At 44.4% G+C, this 14,682-nt stretch overlaps 1 protein-coding gene across 4 annotated transcripts in view; it reads left to right on the top strand.

Annotated features, from left to right (window-relative positions):
- The window catches only part of ttll7 (tubulin tyrosine ligase-like family, member 7), a 68,680-nt gene extending 54,612 nt beyond the window's left edge, over positions 1 to 14,068 (top strand). Inside the window, exons 18-22 of one of the 4 annotated variants that reach the window (XM_062396142.1) lie at positions 1,289 to 1,369; positions 3,693 to 3,853; positions 6,516 to 6,689; positions 11,430 to 11,534; positions 12,235 to 14,068. In XM_062396142.1, the coding sequence (XP_062252126.1) occupies positions 1,289 to 1,369; positions 3,693 to 3,853; positions 6,516 to 6,689; positions 11,430 to 11,490 (477 nt within the window). In that variant the 3' untranslated portion in view covers positions 11,491 to 11,534; positions 12,235 to 14,068. Of the gene's footprint in view, positions 1 to 1,288; positions 1,370 to 3,692; positions 3,854 to 6,515; positions 6,690 to 7,971; positions 10,021 to 11,429 lie in introns of those variants that run through there. The other 3 variants (XM_062396141.1, XM_062396140.1, XM_062396139.1) reach the window with 3 other exon arrangements.
- The last annotated feature ends 614 nt before the right edge of the window (positions 14,069 to 14,682 follow it).

Genomic DNA, 14,682 nt, shown 5'->3' with positions numbered 1-14,682 from the left:
CTGTCATGTTAGACTTTTAAATACTTTGAGTAGAGCAAATAGAGCTGGACTTTGATAATTTATTACTAAGCCACGGATTGGTTTGCATAAGTTTAGCAATTTCAGCTTTTTTGACCAAAATAATAAAATTAATAATAATGATAATAATCAACTGATAGAGGCTTAAACCACAATAAGTAACTTTTTTGGAAACCGTAGCTCTGTCTCTGTTAATCCTTGGGGATTTTAACCTAACCCATTTTTTTTTGTGTGTGTGTGGAGAGTCCCACTGGGAGAACTGTTTGCAGGGGATCTAGAATGCTACATGTGAGGTTTACACCAGTGGGAGTTGTAGACTAAGTCAACAGAACAACAGTAACGGTGGCTGTACGTACACAGTGGTGCTGGCACTAGGAGCAGGTGCATGGGGGATATCCAGAGCAACTTTTGAACAGAACAACACATGCCCCAAGGATGTATCCCACACTGATAGAACATAGGGTTCCTGAGATCGTAAATCAGTTGTGTTGCAATTCACCAATATCACAGAAAAGCTTCCTTTGGACATCATGTCATTTTTCAGCCAGTTTTCTATGTTTGAAAATTAACTTGAGTAATTTTTCCATAAAAAGCACCAACTAAGAGCTGATTGACATGTAAAATACCCCAAAAAGTACATTATTTAAACCATTCATGAGAAATTAAGAATTGATGTATTAAATGATCTGCCTGGATCATGCAGCCCCTCATTTCAAAGCAGGAGTTTTGAGTCTGAGTCTGTGTGAGATAAAAATCTACACTAGTTTTGTACAACTGGCAGGAAATTGGTTGATGCCAAAAGTTCAAACCACTCTCCCTGCACACTGAAGACAGAATAACAAGCTGTGTATTTGTGCTGCAGTAAATACTCACAAGCCAGATGCCAAATATCACTATACCAAACCTTTTCATCAAAAGAAAATCGTGCTATTTATGAACATGGGACATTTCCACAGTATGTATGAGAGACAAAGATCCAGCACATTGAGTGATTAAATTAAAAACATGTCATATTGTTCTATGCAGTTACTGAACTGTAGATCAACGTAAGAGTGGTGTAGTAACCTTGGGTTTTTAAGAAAAGATTCAATGAAGTGACAGAAGACTACTTTTCTGTTATTATTATCATCAACAAAACTTTCTCTAAAGGAGTTTCTATATTTTTTCACATTGTTATTCAACTTATTAAAGAGTGGCAGTCTGTTATAAGGCAAGTCTTCTTTCTGCATGTTTATACAACTGTTTTTCACCCTGACTATTCCTCACTTAGATCCTTGACAACTGGAAATACCATAAACCAAAGGTGGCCTCCTATTGGCTGGTGAAGCTGGACTCGACCAAACAACGGAAGGTGAGTTTCTATGCTGGTGTCAGACTTGAAGATATCTGGGTCAATTAACTGGTCCCATTAGAGAACTGGACAATGGATCGGCTCCACATACTTAGTAGCTATCAGATTCTGTAAGAGTATGTTTGCAAAGTTTGAATTACTTTCAGGGTGTCCCATGTTATTTCAAGCCTGTTTGATATTTGACAAAATATATTTTGAATAAAAGCCACTTTTCAAAGAGAAGAAAACCCTAAACGCTGAAACACAACAAGAGACAGTTCAACATAGCACAGAAATAAAGGAGAGGAGCTTTGAGACATAAGAGTTGTTGCAGTTTATTGGTTTGTGAGATCGCTGTAGGGGGAAGCACTGGTGGAGATGTGGCCTCGTACACAGAGGCTCACATTTAAACTTTGCTGATAGAAAAGGGTTTGAGGATTCTGGCTGCGCAAAATTGCACCGCACATGGAAACACAATTTCCTGGAATTTTATAAGCAACATTTTAACCAATGACACGTCTAGAAGAAATTGAGGGATACACAGCAAAATGCAAGAGGTATTTACGTGTGAGAGAGTTTCAGGTGACTGGTCTCATTAATAATACTTACTTAATCTCTATAAACAGATTCTACATGAGAATATGCAGAATCTTGGGGTCCAGAAGCCTTCTTGTTTCTAGTATGTCCAATCACATCAATCACGTTTAAAGAAGGCTTTGGTTTCAAGCAGGTCACAACACATTGACCAAGAAGCTTTGCTTATTGGGCTTTTAATTGCGTATGAATGCAGAGAGCAGCCCAAATGTCGTTTGGACCTATTGAATTGTGTGGATCATGTGGACTTGTTGGACTGTGACAGTGAACAATCAGTCGGTGATGGGACTCTTGGCCTGGATATTCAGTCTCTAAAGCAGACGACCAAAATTATTGGCTGTTGCCCCAGAGGCTAATTCGTCATCAATAGATTCTTACTGAACTTAATTGTAATTAATAACAGCGGAGTTCTCGATCACTATCATCATGTATCTTCATTTATGAATACATAATCTTAAAATCAAAAAAATGGGCTACAATTATCAGTTGACATCTGTTTAAATAACCTTCCCTGGTCATTAATGCTGCTACATGATCGAAACCATCATCCTCTGTAAAGTGGACAATTTAAAAGCAGCTATGTCACCACTCATGTTTATTCCTTTCAAAGTCTTTGAACAACTTTTACAAGTAGAACTGTAATCCCCAAAATCAATTAATAGAGGGGGAAGAAGACATGCACGAAGATCATTACCCTGGCAGACAGTGAGATGTAGAGAGACCAAAGAGGATGTAAACCAAACAGAAGAGGGGACAAGACGTGAAATGGCATCCAGTAGGTGTGTCAGTAATGATGCCATGTCTCAGCCACTGATATCTGCACAACAGTGCGTCGCTGTGTTGTGGGCTGTGGCGGTGCGAGCTGATGTTTTATTTGGAGTGGAGCAGCCTAATGAGCAGCAGGCAGAGGTCAGGAATGTAGCGCCCACCGCTCTGCCATCTGATTACCATACCAAAACATATCTGTGTGTGTGTGTGTTTGCTCATCTATCAGTTGGAGTGTGTAAGCGTGTCTCGCTTGCCTCATATTGCTGTAGGGAAATCTTGCCTCTTCGCATCGCAAAACACACATGCACGCTCACACAGAGTTAGACGGGCACGTCAGTAATGAGGAGCGAGGAATCAAAGTCAAAAGAGCCACAGCGCTGCACTCTGAGCGGGGTGAAAAGAGAAGGGAAAAGGGTGGAAGAGAAGGCAGTGAAGTGGGGAGGGACGGAAAGAGGGAAGATGGAAGGATGGCGCAGGTGTTCTCAGAGTGCCCAGGACTTCTGACACCTTCTCTGCGAGACTGACGTTAGTGCAGCAATTAGTCCTCTCCCATGCTCTCTCCTGCCTGCCCCAGTACTTTCTGTCCTGCCTCTACCAAGTCTCTCTCTCTCTCTCTCTCTCTCTCTCTCTCTCTCTCTCTCTCTCTCTCTCTCTCTCTATCTCTTTCTCTCTCTCTCAACACACACTCTGGCTGTATGCACACTTTAACACCGACGCACAGATCAACCTGCTCAAAATCTAAATATATGTGTGTAGAGTCTGATTAAAGTAGTTTTCAGTATGTGTTAATGTGCTTTGTGTGCTGCCTGTATCCTTTATCTTCTGATTGCTAATTTTAAGATAAGATAAAAAAGATCAGGGAATTTTTTTAACAGTTGCCAGCAAATGCATATCAATTATAAAGAAGCTGTCACCTCCAGCGGCACTAATTTCCCTCATTATCACATGCTTGATTCACACCTCTTCTTTTCCTGACACTCAGGTGTTGGACATCGTGCGCACCAATGTCCGCTCTGCACTGCAGCGGATCTGGAGAGAGCCAGATGTGGAGAGCCTCCACCTCTATCGGCTCTTTAACCGAGTCTTCAACCGGCTGCTCTGGAGTCACGGGCAGGGCCTGTGGAACTGCTTCTCCAACACCGGGTAGGACAGTTTGTGTAGCTAACCTGCCCACAGTCATCTCAACACGTCTGCACACAGTTTGTGAGCTGGGAGTGAATGTGTTGAGAGAGTTATCACTTCCAGTTTATGTTACAATGAATTGTTTTACCGGATGTTACCAGCTCTGCTGACTTTTTTCAAACATGGTCTTTGTCAGAATATTTACATTTGATCTATGAAAATAAGATTTAAGTAGGACATACATGCATCCTGTTTACCTGAGGGCTAAGTCTACCTACTCTTCATTGATTGGCTTGTAGACGGATGGATCTGATGCTGTGTTGTCATGTCAGTGGTTAGTAGTTTTTGTGTTTGAATGGAAAACACGAATGAACCAGTATATTTCATTATTGCATTGCCACTGAAATATCATTATGGTATCACTAGCAGCGTCACCTGGTTCAGACCATGGTCCCCAACACCTTTCACTCCTGTCTTTTTTGGGGGGGATTCAAACTAAACAGAAAAATCCAAATGTCCGCGGGAAACAAGGGAGATGTGAAAACACCCTTTGATGGTTCTATGTACATAACATAGGACCATCAAATTCAAAAAATTTGATGGTCCTATACAATCAACAAAAAGACCCTAAAAGATGTAAAGACAGTAAAATGTAAGACTTGAAATTTAAGCCAGATTTTACAATTATAAAAAAGAAACAAATTGTCCTCAGTTTTACTATGAACCTCCCTGAACGAGCTTCAGTTGTTGAAAACCAATACTTTAGAATCAAAACAAGTGATGACACTGACTGGAGGGTAACTACCACTGCATCCATTCAATAATGGCACTCCTCAATCTCCATAACCACAAGTAGACATGCACACTCTGTGCAATCTCCCCCCATGTCCCTAAGCCCAGTGTTCCTCTATCTGTCAGTGTCAGTGACAGCTGGGACGTTCTCCGGTTTAATTCAGTTTTATTTAGTTTGACTAAGGAAGCTGAATGACAGAGAGTGAGTGACAGAGCGACCAGACCCCGCTGCTCTCTCCTGAAAGCTCTCGGGGGTGAAAGAGACGCGGTGCTCTGCAGAGACAGGGTGCAAATTAAGGTCACGAATCGGGGCTGTTAATCAGAGCTATTTCACAGGTGAGAGCAAAAGAGACGAGAGGGGTTGTGAGGCAGCAGGGAGAAGCTGAAAGGAGACCTCTGAGTTCTTTTACTTTGGTTGTTTTTTTCCGATGCTTTAAAGTTTTCATGTGGTTACTTTAGTTATTTATTTTTTTCTTGCTTTCTTTGGTGGCTTCCTAAAAGATGAGTAACTGCAGTGACAGCCCACTTGATCATGTCCCTAGAGAAAGCCCAAAACAGACAGACACACACACACACACGACTGGACTGTTTCCCATCAGTGCTTCATATGGGATTCCTTATCCACAAGAAGTATATTTTGTTTCTCTTAAACCCAGACATACACACACACACACACACACACACACATGGCGTTAGATGCATTAAGATGGTTTCCACACATTTTTCCCTCAAAGACTTAAGCACACCTCCACAAAACCTCCACCCATATATACAGGCCTGACATGCAGACAGCTGCTGTGCTGGCGGCTTTATCGTCCGTGATAAAGGTGTGACCTTCTCATGTCTCCTCCTCTCCAGATTCTTTACAGTTCTGTTGCTCGCTGGCCGTGTTTCCCCCGACACAGAGGGCTCAGAGTGTGTAACCGAAGTCGCTGCCCACAGCTCTCCATTTTCCTCCTCCCTTCTTTCTTGGCAGGCGTAATTGAGGGAGGGCGAGGAAGGGAGTGAGTCAGTGATAGAGATGGAGGGGATCATAACCGGTAGGAGAAAGGGATAAGGACACTGTGGCAGAGAGAAAGTGGAGAGGAGCGGGATTGAAAATGAGACATTAATGGGAGAAAAAAAAAGGGAAAGAACAGACACGGTTGAAGGGTAAAGGCCCAGGAGGATTAGCTTAGCCTAGCCTCAGCTAACCCCGGCTCGATGCACCCCATGCAGCTTTTGTCTGATCACAGCCTGCCCTGGATGATCGAGCCAGCTCACTAACCTATGGCTCCGCCCCTCCCTTACAGCAGGCCACGGCCCCAGCATGGGAGAACCCAACAGGGGGCCACGATGTCGTGCAGCGACGGCGAAGCAGAGCACCTCGAAAAGCACACTCCAAATCCGACCGCAGCTGCCCCTCCACCCTGCTCCTCTCTGGCTCTTGTTTGATATTTTATCTAAGGGACTTAACAACAATCAAACAGCCAAGCAGCTATTGTGGGCGATGAACTCAACAGGCTTTGAAAACGACTTAGAGGAGGAGAATGGAAACACACACAGTTCTGAACCCTTTCAGAGGAAGCACCCCCTGCCTTCGCAGAAGTGAAAGGGGGTAGACATCAAACGTACCCCCCAGGGTTGCGTGTCTCAGTTGTTGAAGCTCACTCACAGTCGGGGGTATGTCCGGGGCTGTAAAGGGGGTTAACTGTACGTGGATTTGTTTCATCCTTCCTTCCTGTATGTCTGTGTGGGGGAGCGTGTGCATCCCGGTGTACAGTGTTTCACATCTACAGTGAGAGGCCACACACATTAGTCTGTACGCAACTTTGTGGGGCGTACAAAATGCACAACTGAGGACTTAATTTGACTCTTGTGTGTGCGCATGTGTGTTTTTTCTGCTCTCCAGTTCATCGTGGGAGACCATCTTCAGTAAGAGCAGTGAGGTGGTGTCACCCCAGGAGCTGCAGTGCTGCCGCCGGCTGGTCCAGCTGTGCCGAGACTGCCTCCTGGTCGTCTTCAAGTTTGTCTCCGAGTCCCGCGGCTCTTTGACCGGACTCAGCCCCGAATGGGATGACACCAGGTGAGAAGGGCACCCAACCCTCTGAGGTCCTCCCACTGACTTCTTTATTTGTAAAAGATTCTTGTAGCATTCCTGCTGCAATAGATATCACATCATTCAGTAGGGTGGCTGGATACGATTCTTGGAAAGGATGGGAGTCAAGAGTCAAAATGTTTGAGGTTCTAAGCTAGAGGAGAAGATTTTGATCTAAAGAAGTCTTTTGACCCCAAAGTAAATCATTTTTTGACAGTGAATTACAGATTAAAGAAGTGCACCATGTATGTGGTAAAAATAGTAAGTCAAAACACTAAGAACATGAAGCAGAAAACAGAACAGGGGCAGAAAATAAAGGCAACTGGGACACACTGGTCCTAAATAAAGATCAAAAGGACACACTTAATGAGCATTGAGAGATGCTCCAATACCATCTTTAACTTCCTGATACCAATACCAGTATTGGGTAACAATCCAGTACCAGTGCATTTAAAAAAAACTATTATTTCCTGCCGTATTAGACACAATTTTGATGTTGGCATCGGTGTACATCTCTAGTATTTTATCTTCTTTCACATACAGACACGAAAACTTTGATTTGATTTTTCAACAGCTATCGTCATTAAAGGTCACTCTCCTCCACGTAAACGCCCTCATCCCACAACCTCGATAAAACCCACAAACTAAATCAGCCTCTTTCTATTTTTAAGGTTCTTCCCTGTGGGGGGTTCGGAATGAGTGAACTTTTAAAGCACATATATGCTTTGGGTAGGCAGAGAGAGAGGGAGAGTGGGAGTGTACTGTTAACAGGAAATAATGGCCCACAGATTAGTGTTCAGGTTAGCCCGGGGCCCCGCGAGGCCTGCTTAATTCAATTAGAGCCCAGATGAGCCTGTGCAGCAAATGACCTTACGCACGCGCTAGAGAGAGAGAGCTCCTTTTTTCCTGGGGCCTCGTTTTACATGATTCATAACTCTCACGCATATTTTAACAGGCTATCACTTTGCACCTACAGTATAAAAAAAAACCCTCAGCTGTTCAAAAAACTGTGGGGGTTTGTGTATTCGTGTTGTGACTGATCTGACCATGTTACTGTGCATTATGTTTTCTTCAGCCACTTTGTACTGAGGGTAGATCCAAGCATAAAAAAAGAAATCAAAGCTAGAAGAGTAGCCGGGTTTAATAAGTCGAGCGTGCACAAAATGATATTCACTATTTCTGCAGTAGGTGTCCTTGAGAGTCCATTAAAGCATGCGTTGGTCTGTCTCTCCTTATTTCTTCTGTGTCTATATATGTCTGTGTAAAAAAGCTTGGCATTTGCTGCCGGACCAGCCTCTACCCATGGCTCCACCCCTGCTGCTGTCGCTGCCGCTTCTTCTTCCTCCTCTTCCTCCGTCTCTTCGCCCCTCAACGCAGGTCTCAGCTTGGTTTAGTTGTGCTAAACCCCCCCCCCCCCCCCTCCCCATCTTCCAGCACCTTCCCTTATCCACCGCTTTCAGCTGCTGCTCCTCCACCTCACAGCTGTAACCAAGGCCTGGTCCCACCTGCCCAGCGATGGTTGCTTACAAACAGTCTAGCATGACCTCCTCTCCTCTCCCCCACTAACATTCCAATAAGTGCTATTTGGCTTGAGAACATATGCATTTCAAATTATAGCGAATAATTTGTCGCTCAAATCTATAAAAGGTGCATCTGAAAGGAAGGAGACAGGAGACGGAAGCATATTGAGACTGTTTGGATCACTGTTTGTCGGCACTGCAACCATTCGGCGGCTTGCTGTACATCACCACCGCTGCAACACACGCTAATCTGCACCTGTCACCCACTGCTTTTATCAAGAGAATCTCACCCCGGCTGCGTTTTCACGACACATGTCCTCGGTCGGCACTTTTGCGTCTCACCTGCACAGCGTCATCAGTGCCACGATCAACCCAAACACGGCTCTCTTCTTGTCCCGAGAAGAAAGAAAGTGGCTCGGCTCGCATCGTGTCGTTTGCAGTTTCACAACACAAAGCCGATCACATCGCTCCATCAGGCATGCACGGAGCAGTCGCAACCCGCCGCCACTCCAGATAGCTGAGAAGCAATTAGGATTATTGTCTCATTGATGCGTAAGCTTAATGTAAGAGAGCCAAGTGTGTGAGTGTGACTGTGTGTGCGTGCATGCACGTCATGTGACTGTTACACAACGATCATTCGTCTCTCCTCAGTTACTCAAACTTAGACCAACCTCAAACTATGTTTTCCGGAGCTGTGTTCACATCCAACTGGCATGTAAAAGATGGAATACAAATTCTTTATTTCCTCAAAGAGAAAGTCTATTTGTCTAGGGGATATTGTACTAACAGCACTGGAACCTCTGTGACATCTTAACACATCTTGACCGAGTTAAATGAAATAGGTCAGGAATGGACCGACCTCCACGCCTGACACCAGGGTTAGGGCTGGTACACTATCGATGTACATTTTCTTATAGGCTATTCATATTTTTGCAGAAAATAACAAGCAGATTTAGGATTTTTTTAAATCAAATTTCCCCATTATTAAGCTTCTCCAATTCAGTATAAGATAATGCACCAACAAATGCTTGGATGGAAGCCAGTTTTTTTCCCCACCACTATGATCTGACTAAACCATATCTCACATCAAAACCATAGATCATATATTCAGGTAAATGTCTCTTGTCTCTCCTGCATGAACGCACATACGTATAACGCACACACTCACTCACACTCACACAGCTCTTGGCAGCCCGTAGCACACATCAAAGTGGGTCTGTTAGCGAAGGTCTTTGGGGTCTCCCATTGTTGACCACACCTGCCCGCTCTTGTTCGAGCATCCTTCCTCTGTGGAGTGGCCTGATCAGGTGTGTCAACAGCCTCGTGGGTCCCGGCAAGGTCCTTCAGTCTGTGTGGGCAGATGAGAGGAAGAAGCCAAATCGCTCGGCTAATGACTTCCTTGTTAAGCCTCGAATTACTGTCACTGCCCAAATACAATTTCCCCACGATGACAAAAGTTTCAGATTTTATTAACTTTCATCTGGTTGAAAAGTGTGATGGTAATTAGGGTTAATTGGGGTGTTGGGCTGAATGTGGGCTGCAGATAACCTCCAAGCCTCCTTGTACCTCTTGGCTTGTGATTGCGTCAGCCATCGCGGCAGCCTCCTCTCCATCCTTAGTCATGGTGTTTCATCCTGTCTGGCCTCGTCTTAATTCGCTATGGCAGTTGCATCTCGGCGGAGGACTTAGCGGTGGCGTGCGAGGCCTGTCAGAGTGTCGATCGCAGCACTGCATGTTCACATCGGGAGCAGTGGTGTATCACTTCTGTCTTCCTGTCAACTGATGGATTTGAGCAAAGCACAGAGTGCATGAACAAGCCCCCCCCCCCCCCCCCGTGGCTTCCAAGCATGCACCTTTTTGCCAAGACACTTCTTTATGATCAAAAGGAGGACGAACCTGGAAGATGCAGAATGAGGGTCCAATTAAATATAGCCTGCAGAGACAGCGGCCGCATGGACATGAGAAGCCCCCACCCCCCCCCCACCCCTTGCCACTTCCACCACATTCTATGAGCATAATATTCACAAAGTGAATAGCAGAGGAGCTCAGAAGAACACACACTCCCCCCCCCCCAATGAATGTTCAATATTTGAATTTGATTTTTTCTTTGGACTATTATGTCCATGCTCGGGCTCGAGGTGTTCAGTGAAAACCTTCTGGGAATGGAGGAGAGAAAGCAGAGAGACCACAGATCCAGGGACAGGATCCCCACAGATACAGTGACTCTCACAGCGGAGGGCGATGGAGTAAGCGCTGCCGAGCGGGCAGACGAGGAACATTAGAAATGAAGTGTGACAGAACATTATAGCACAAAATCCCTAAATGTCTCTTTTTAAAACTGCACTCTGAGCCTCCTGACAGAAGCAGATCTGAAAAGCTGAAAGCCAAAGCAGATCCTGTCCACCTCTCTCTGGGGTTTGAATGGAGGAGTTTTAGAAGAAGTGCTGGACTGATCCCCCGTTCCCACAAGTCCGGTCTCAGATGAAGAAGACGTGCTGGAGGGCTACCTGTGGCCCACTTGAAGCCGTTTCAAGGACACTCTCGTCGGACTAAATGAATTTAATTTGAGTCTCCAGTCACTCTCTCGGGTCTGGGACTGTGTTGAAGTGGACGCCCTCAGCGACTACCCCCCCTCCCCCACCCCCCACCCCCTTCCGGTCGAATTTAGAAGAAGACCTATTCCACAAAAAAAGGAGAGAGATCTGTCAGAGTAAAAGCAGCAGCTTTAAAGACGATATTATTTCTTCACTCAGTAATCCTCTGCCCCAGTGACTCCCTTTTGATGAGATCGTCAGATCTTAAGGGAGTATTTCTTTCGACCACTGTACTTGTTTAACTAAACGAGTATTACATGTAGTTTTTATTAGTCTAAGATCCTCTCTGCAGATGTGCCATTAAGGTCACACTATGTACAATAACAAAATGAGACACGTTTGCTACAAAAGCCCAAATGAATGGGAGTCATTCTTCCAAGTGGCCAGTGTGGAAGAATTCACACTGGCCCCCCCCCTCATCGTCTTCTGAACAGTCGTCCCAAAAAGTTTGCATAACCAAGAGTTCACCACCCCCCCCCCCCAGGATTTGATCATCTCATCTGACATTGCTCTGACAAACCATATCTGACTCATTTCCAGTATCCATGGAAGATGGGATCAGGGCTCGACCCGTCCTGACTCTTATCTCAACCTGACGCTGGTCTCATTCTCAGGTACTGGAACGCTGTTAGCAGGAGCTGCCTCACTGCTCTGTCTCGGTGGAAGGTGTCATAGAAAAGTCTTAGAAAGGTTCTGACGTCTTTGCCGCGGAATGATGGGTGAGGATTTTCTGTTCCTGCTACCAAAAATTTAGTAGAGAATTCAAAGAATGAAAGAGTGAAACTGGTTTAGTCAGTACGAGGCCCACGGTTTAGAGCCGATACATGAAGACTGCAGACAACCTATTTAAACACTGTAGGTGGATGTCTTTGCATTTTGCAGTTGATGAATTGGTACATTGCATTTCAGTAATCCTACATTGCAAATATCTGCTCTTTCTAGCATTTTAAATATAATGGTTTGATGCTTTTTTGTCAAACATGACTCTAAACTCAGTATATTTGGGTTTTTAACTGTTGTTCAGACAAGGTGAAGATTTCCCTCTGGTCTTTTCCATCAGAAAACCGGCTTCGTTAGTCGCAGCCCAACCAAAAACACCGCAGATCATGTGGCTCTCACAGTTTAAGCCTCATCTTTACATTTTTCTTCTTTTCCCTCTTTTTGTCATTTGCCGAGGGAAGGTTAGGTCGTAAATCTTGAAATCATCAGGTCTTTATTGAAGTTGAAATGTGCAAATGGAGAAGTCCATAAATGGCAGAGTCAATATATAAAAATATTTGGTCTCAGTCCCGAGCACTAATGCGCCCTGACCTCTAAATTCTGACCTTTGCATATCTAATCCTCTCATTATGTTCATCCTTCCCCCTAATCCCTGCGTCCCTGGCTCTCGCCTGTCCGCCTGTCTGTCTGCCTGTCCAGGTACGTGCTGCCAGTGACCTCCCAGTTCATCGTGAAGTGGCCTTCGTCCAGCTTTGGCCGCATCTCCTCGGCCATGCCGCGCTCCCGCAGCCTCTTCGCCGCCAGGATGGGCCACTTCTGAGGTCACCGTGGCAACCCTGGCTACAGACACCTCGCCTTTTTGACTTCACCCCCCCCTCCCCCCTTCCCCTGACTCTCACCCAGCCAAACTCCGATCTCAGCAATCCTGGTATGGAGCTGGATCGCTGGGCAGCTCTGGACACCGGATGGGAGCCTCACCCTTCAGCCCAGCCCCCTCGTGGGAGCTCACCAAGGAGAGGCTGAATGACTGAGGTTTTCTTAAGGGGCCTTGTTCAGTTTAGTTTAGTTTGGCCCTGCTCAGACCAGCAGGACACCGGTACCCTCCGACCCTCCCTTTAGCCCTCCTTGTAACGCCTGTAATATACCTTAATCACTGTACAGTTACAAGTCATGGTACTGTAAAAGTCGAGAATAACAGATACTAAACAATGCAAGGATTATTTATTTATCTACTTATTTATTTTTTAAGGTATTCCATGAATGCAGTGAATGCTCATGCAGAATGCAAAAATGGAATGATTCAACACAAGCTACCCCTTGTTTGGGAAGTGGATTTAAAAAAGAAAAACGTTAACAAAAAAGCGTATTTTTGCTGGCTAAAATCATTTCTCTTATTTCTGTGGTAAGAATTTAATTTATTTCATAACCTATATCAGCGACTTTCTGTTTAGAAATGTTATAACAGTCACTTTATGTCCCTGTTTTTATGTCCATGTCCAACAATAGAGAGGTGGTGCGGGGATATTTCAAACTCTTTTCACTTTTGAATGATTATGCCTCATGTTTTACACGCGCGATCGTAGGTGCAGATTTGTTATTAAGCAACAAAATGCTCAGAATGTGGACGTAGAAGAGCCACGCCTCTTTGCCTCAGCATCAGGAGCCAAACCGAAGCCCCAGCGAGCGTCCAGCTCCTGACCCAGTGTATGCACTTTTCTGGTTTGTCACAGAGAGAGAAAGTGGGTGCACATCTTAGTCGTGTTTGCATGCCTAGATTTTAGTCCCTCACGTGGGCGTAGAGGTGAAACAGAGGAGCTGCGTTCGGAACATACTTGAAGTCGTGTGTTTGTCATGAATCATCGTGTCTTTGTATCGAAGGGGACACTTCACCTATAGATTCCTTGTCTCGATTATGGATGTGTTAAGGTTAATAGAGATGTGTTGCATCAGTTAGAGATCGTGCAGCGTCTCCTGGGACGAGCAGCTGCAGCCTTTTTTCTCCATCGCACCGTCGGTACAAGTACCAAGGAAACTCATTGGATGTGCCAATAATAAGCACATCTGCTTCACGTGTTCAGTTTTATTTATTCAAGGTTAATGTATCATGATACTACTGTAGGACCTCAGTTAAATACAGTGTTAAATGTAGATAGGGAGAAACGTTGTATGTTTAGCAGTTTACTTGGTTCAGTGTGACTACCCCATCAGACGATCGCTGACTCAACTGTTCAATGTGGTAGTTTTGAACTGTACCAAATTGTACAGTGCACATTTTATAACATCTGTTTTGCTGGATCTACTCAAATTGACTTTTCCACACAAGCAGAACATCACTTCACAATGCCAAATATTTTTTTTATTTTTTGCCTGATAACGTTTGTGTTATTTAAGAGTAGACCTTTTTTTTTTCATTGGAGGAATGAGATTTTTAATTTTACATAGCAATAAAAATGTTTAAACAAACACATGTTCATCTTCCTGTTGTCTGTTCTTCTTGCATCAATCAGTGGAGCCCAGTTTTTACAATGTAGACTGTATTTGTCTGGTAAGTATTTTCACAATAAACTTGACCTCCTTTGTGGACTTAACGAGCTGATTTTATCAAGAATCAGTATGTGACTGTTGGTGGGACTCAGAAACTGAGGAGAACTTTGCAGCGTCAAGAAAGTTACTGCAGAAACTTAGATTATTATCAGACAATTATTACAATTTTCACTAAATAATGCAGCAGTTTCCTTGTAGCCCTTTTAAAACTAAACCTTCTAGTTTTGCAGAGATGCAGAAATGCAAATATTAATATTGTGAATCAACAAGCAGCTTTTTAATTGACTGGACGTCAACATGTCCGAGCATGACTCTTTAAACAATGAATTAGTTTGAGCAGAGGTTGAAGCTTTTGAACAAATAAAATCGAGCAGAACTAATTATAAAAACTGACTTAAAGGGCCGACGACTCTAATGGGCTTTAAAACTTCCTGTCCACTTGACATCCATTACTGGAGCAGCTCCAAAGCTATCTGGGTCACCCTCGGAGTGATATCACATTTCACAGCCGAGGCCCCCGCAGACAGGCCACACCTCTGACCTGTCACTCGCCAAAGAAAGGACAGTGTGTTCCCAGCAGCCCTTTCTTCTTCCCTCTTGACC

This window comes from Platichthys flesus, chromosome 9 (genome assembly GCF_949316205.1).
Source record: "Platichthys flesus chromosome 9, fPlaFle2.1, whole genome shotgun sequence".
Classification (NCBI taxonomy): domain Eukaryota; kingdom Metazoa; phylum Chordata; class Actinopteri; order Pleuronectiformes; family Pleuronectidae; genus Platichthys; species Platichthys flesus.
The sequence above is the reverse complement of the archived record's forward strand: the minus strand, read 5'-3'. Positions and strand labels throughout refer to the sequence as shown.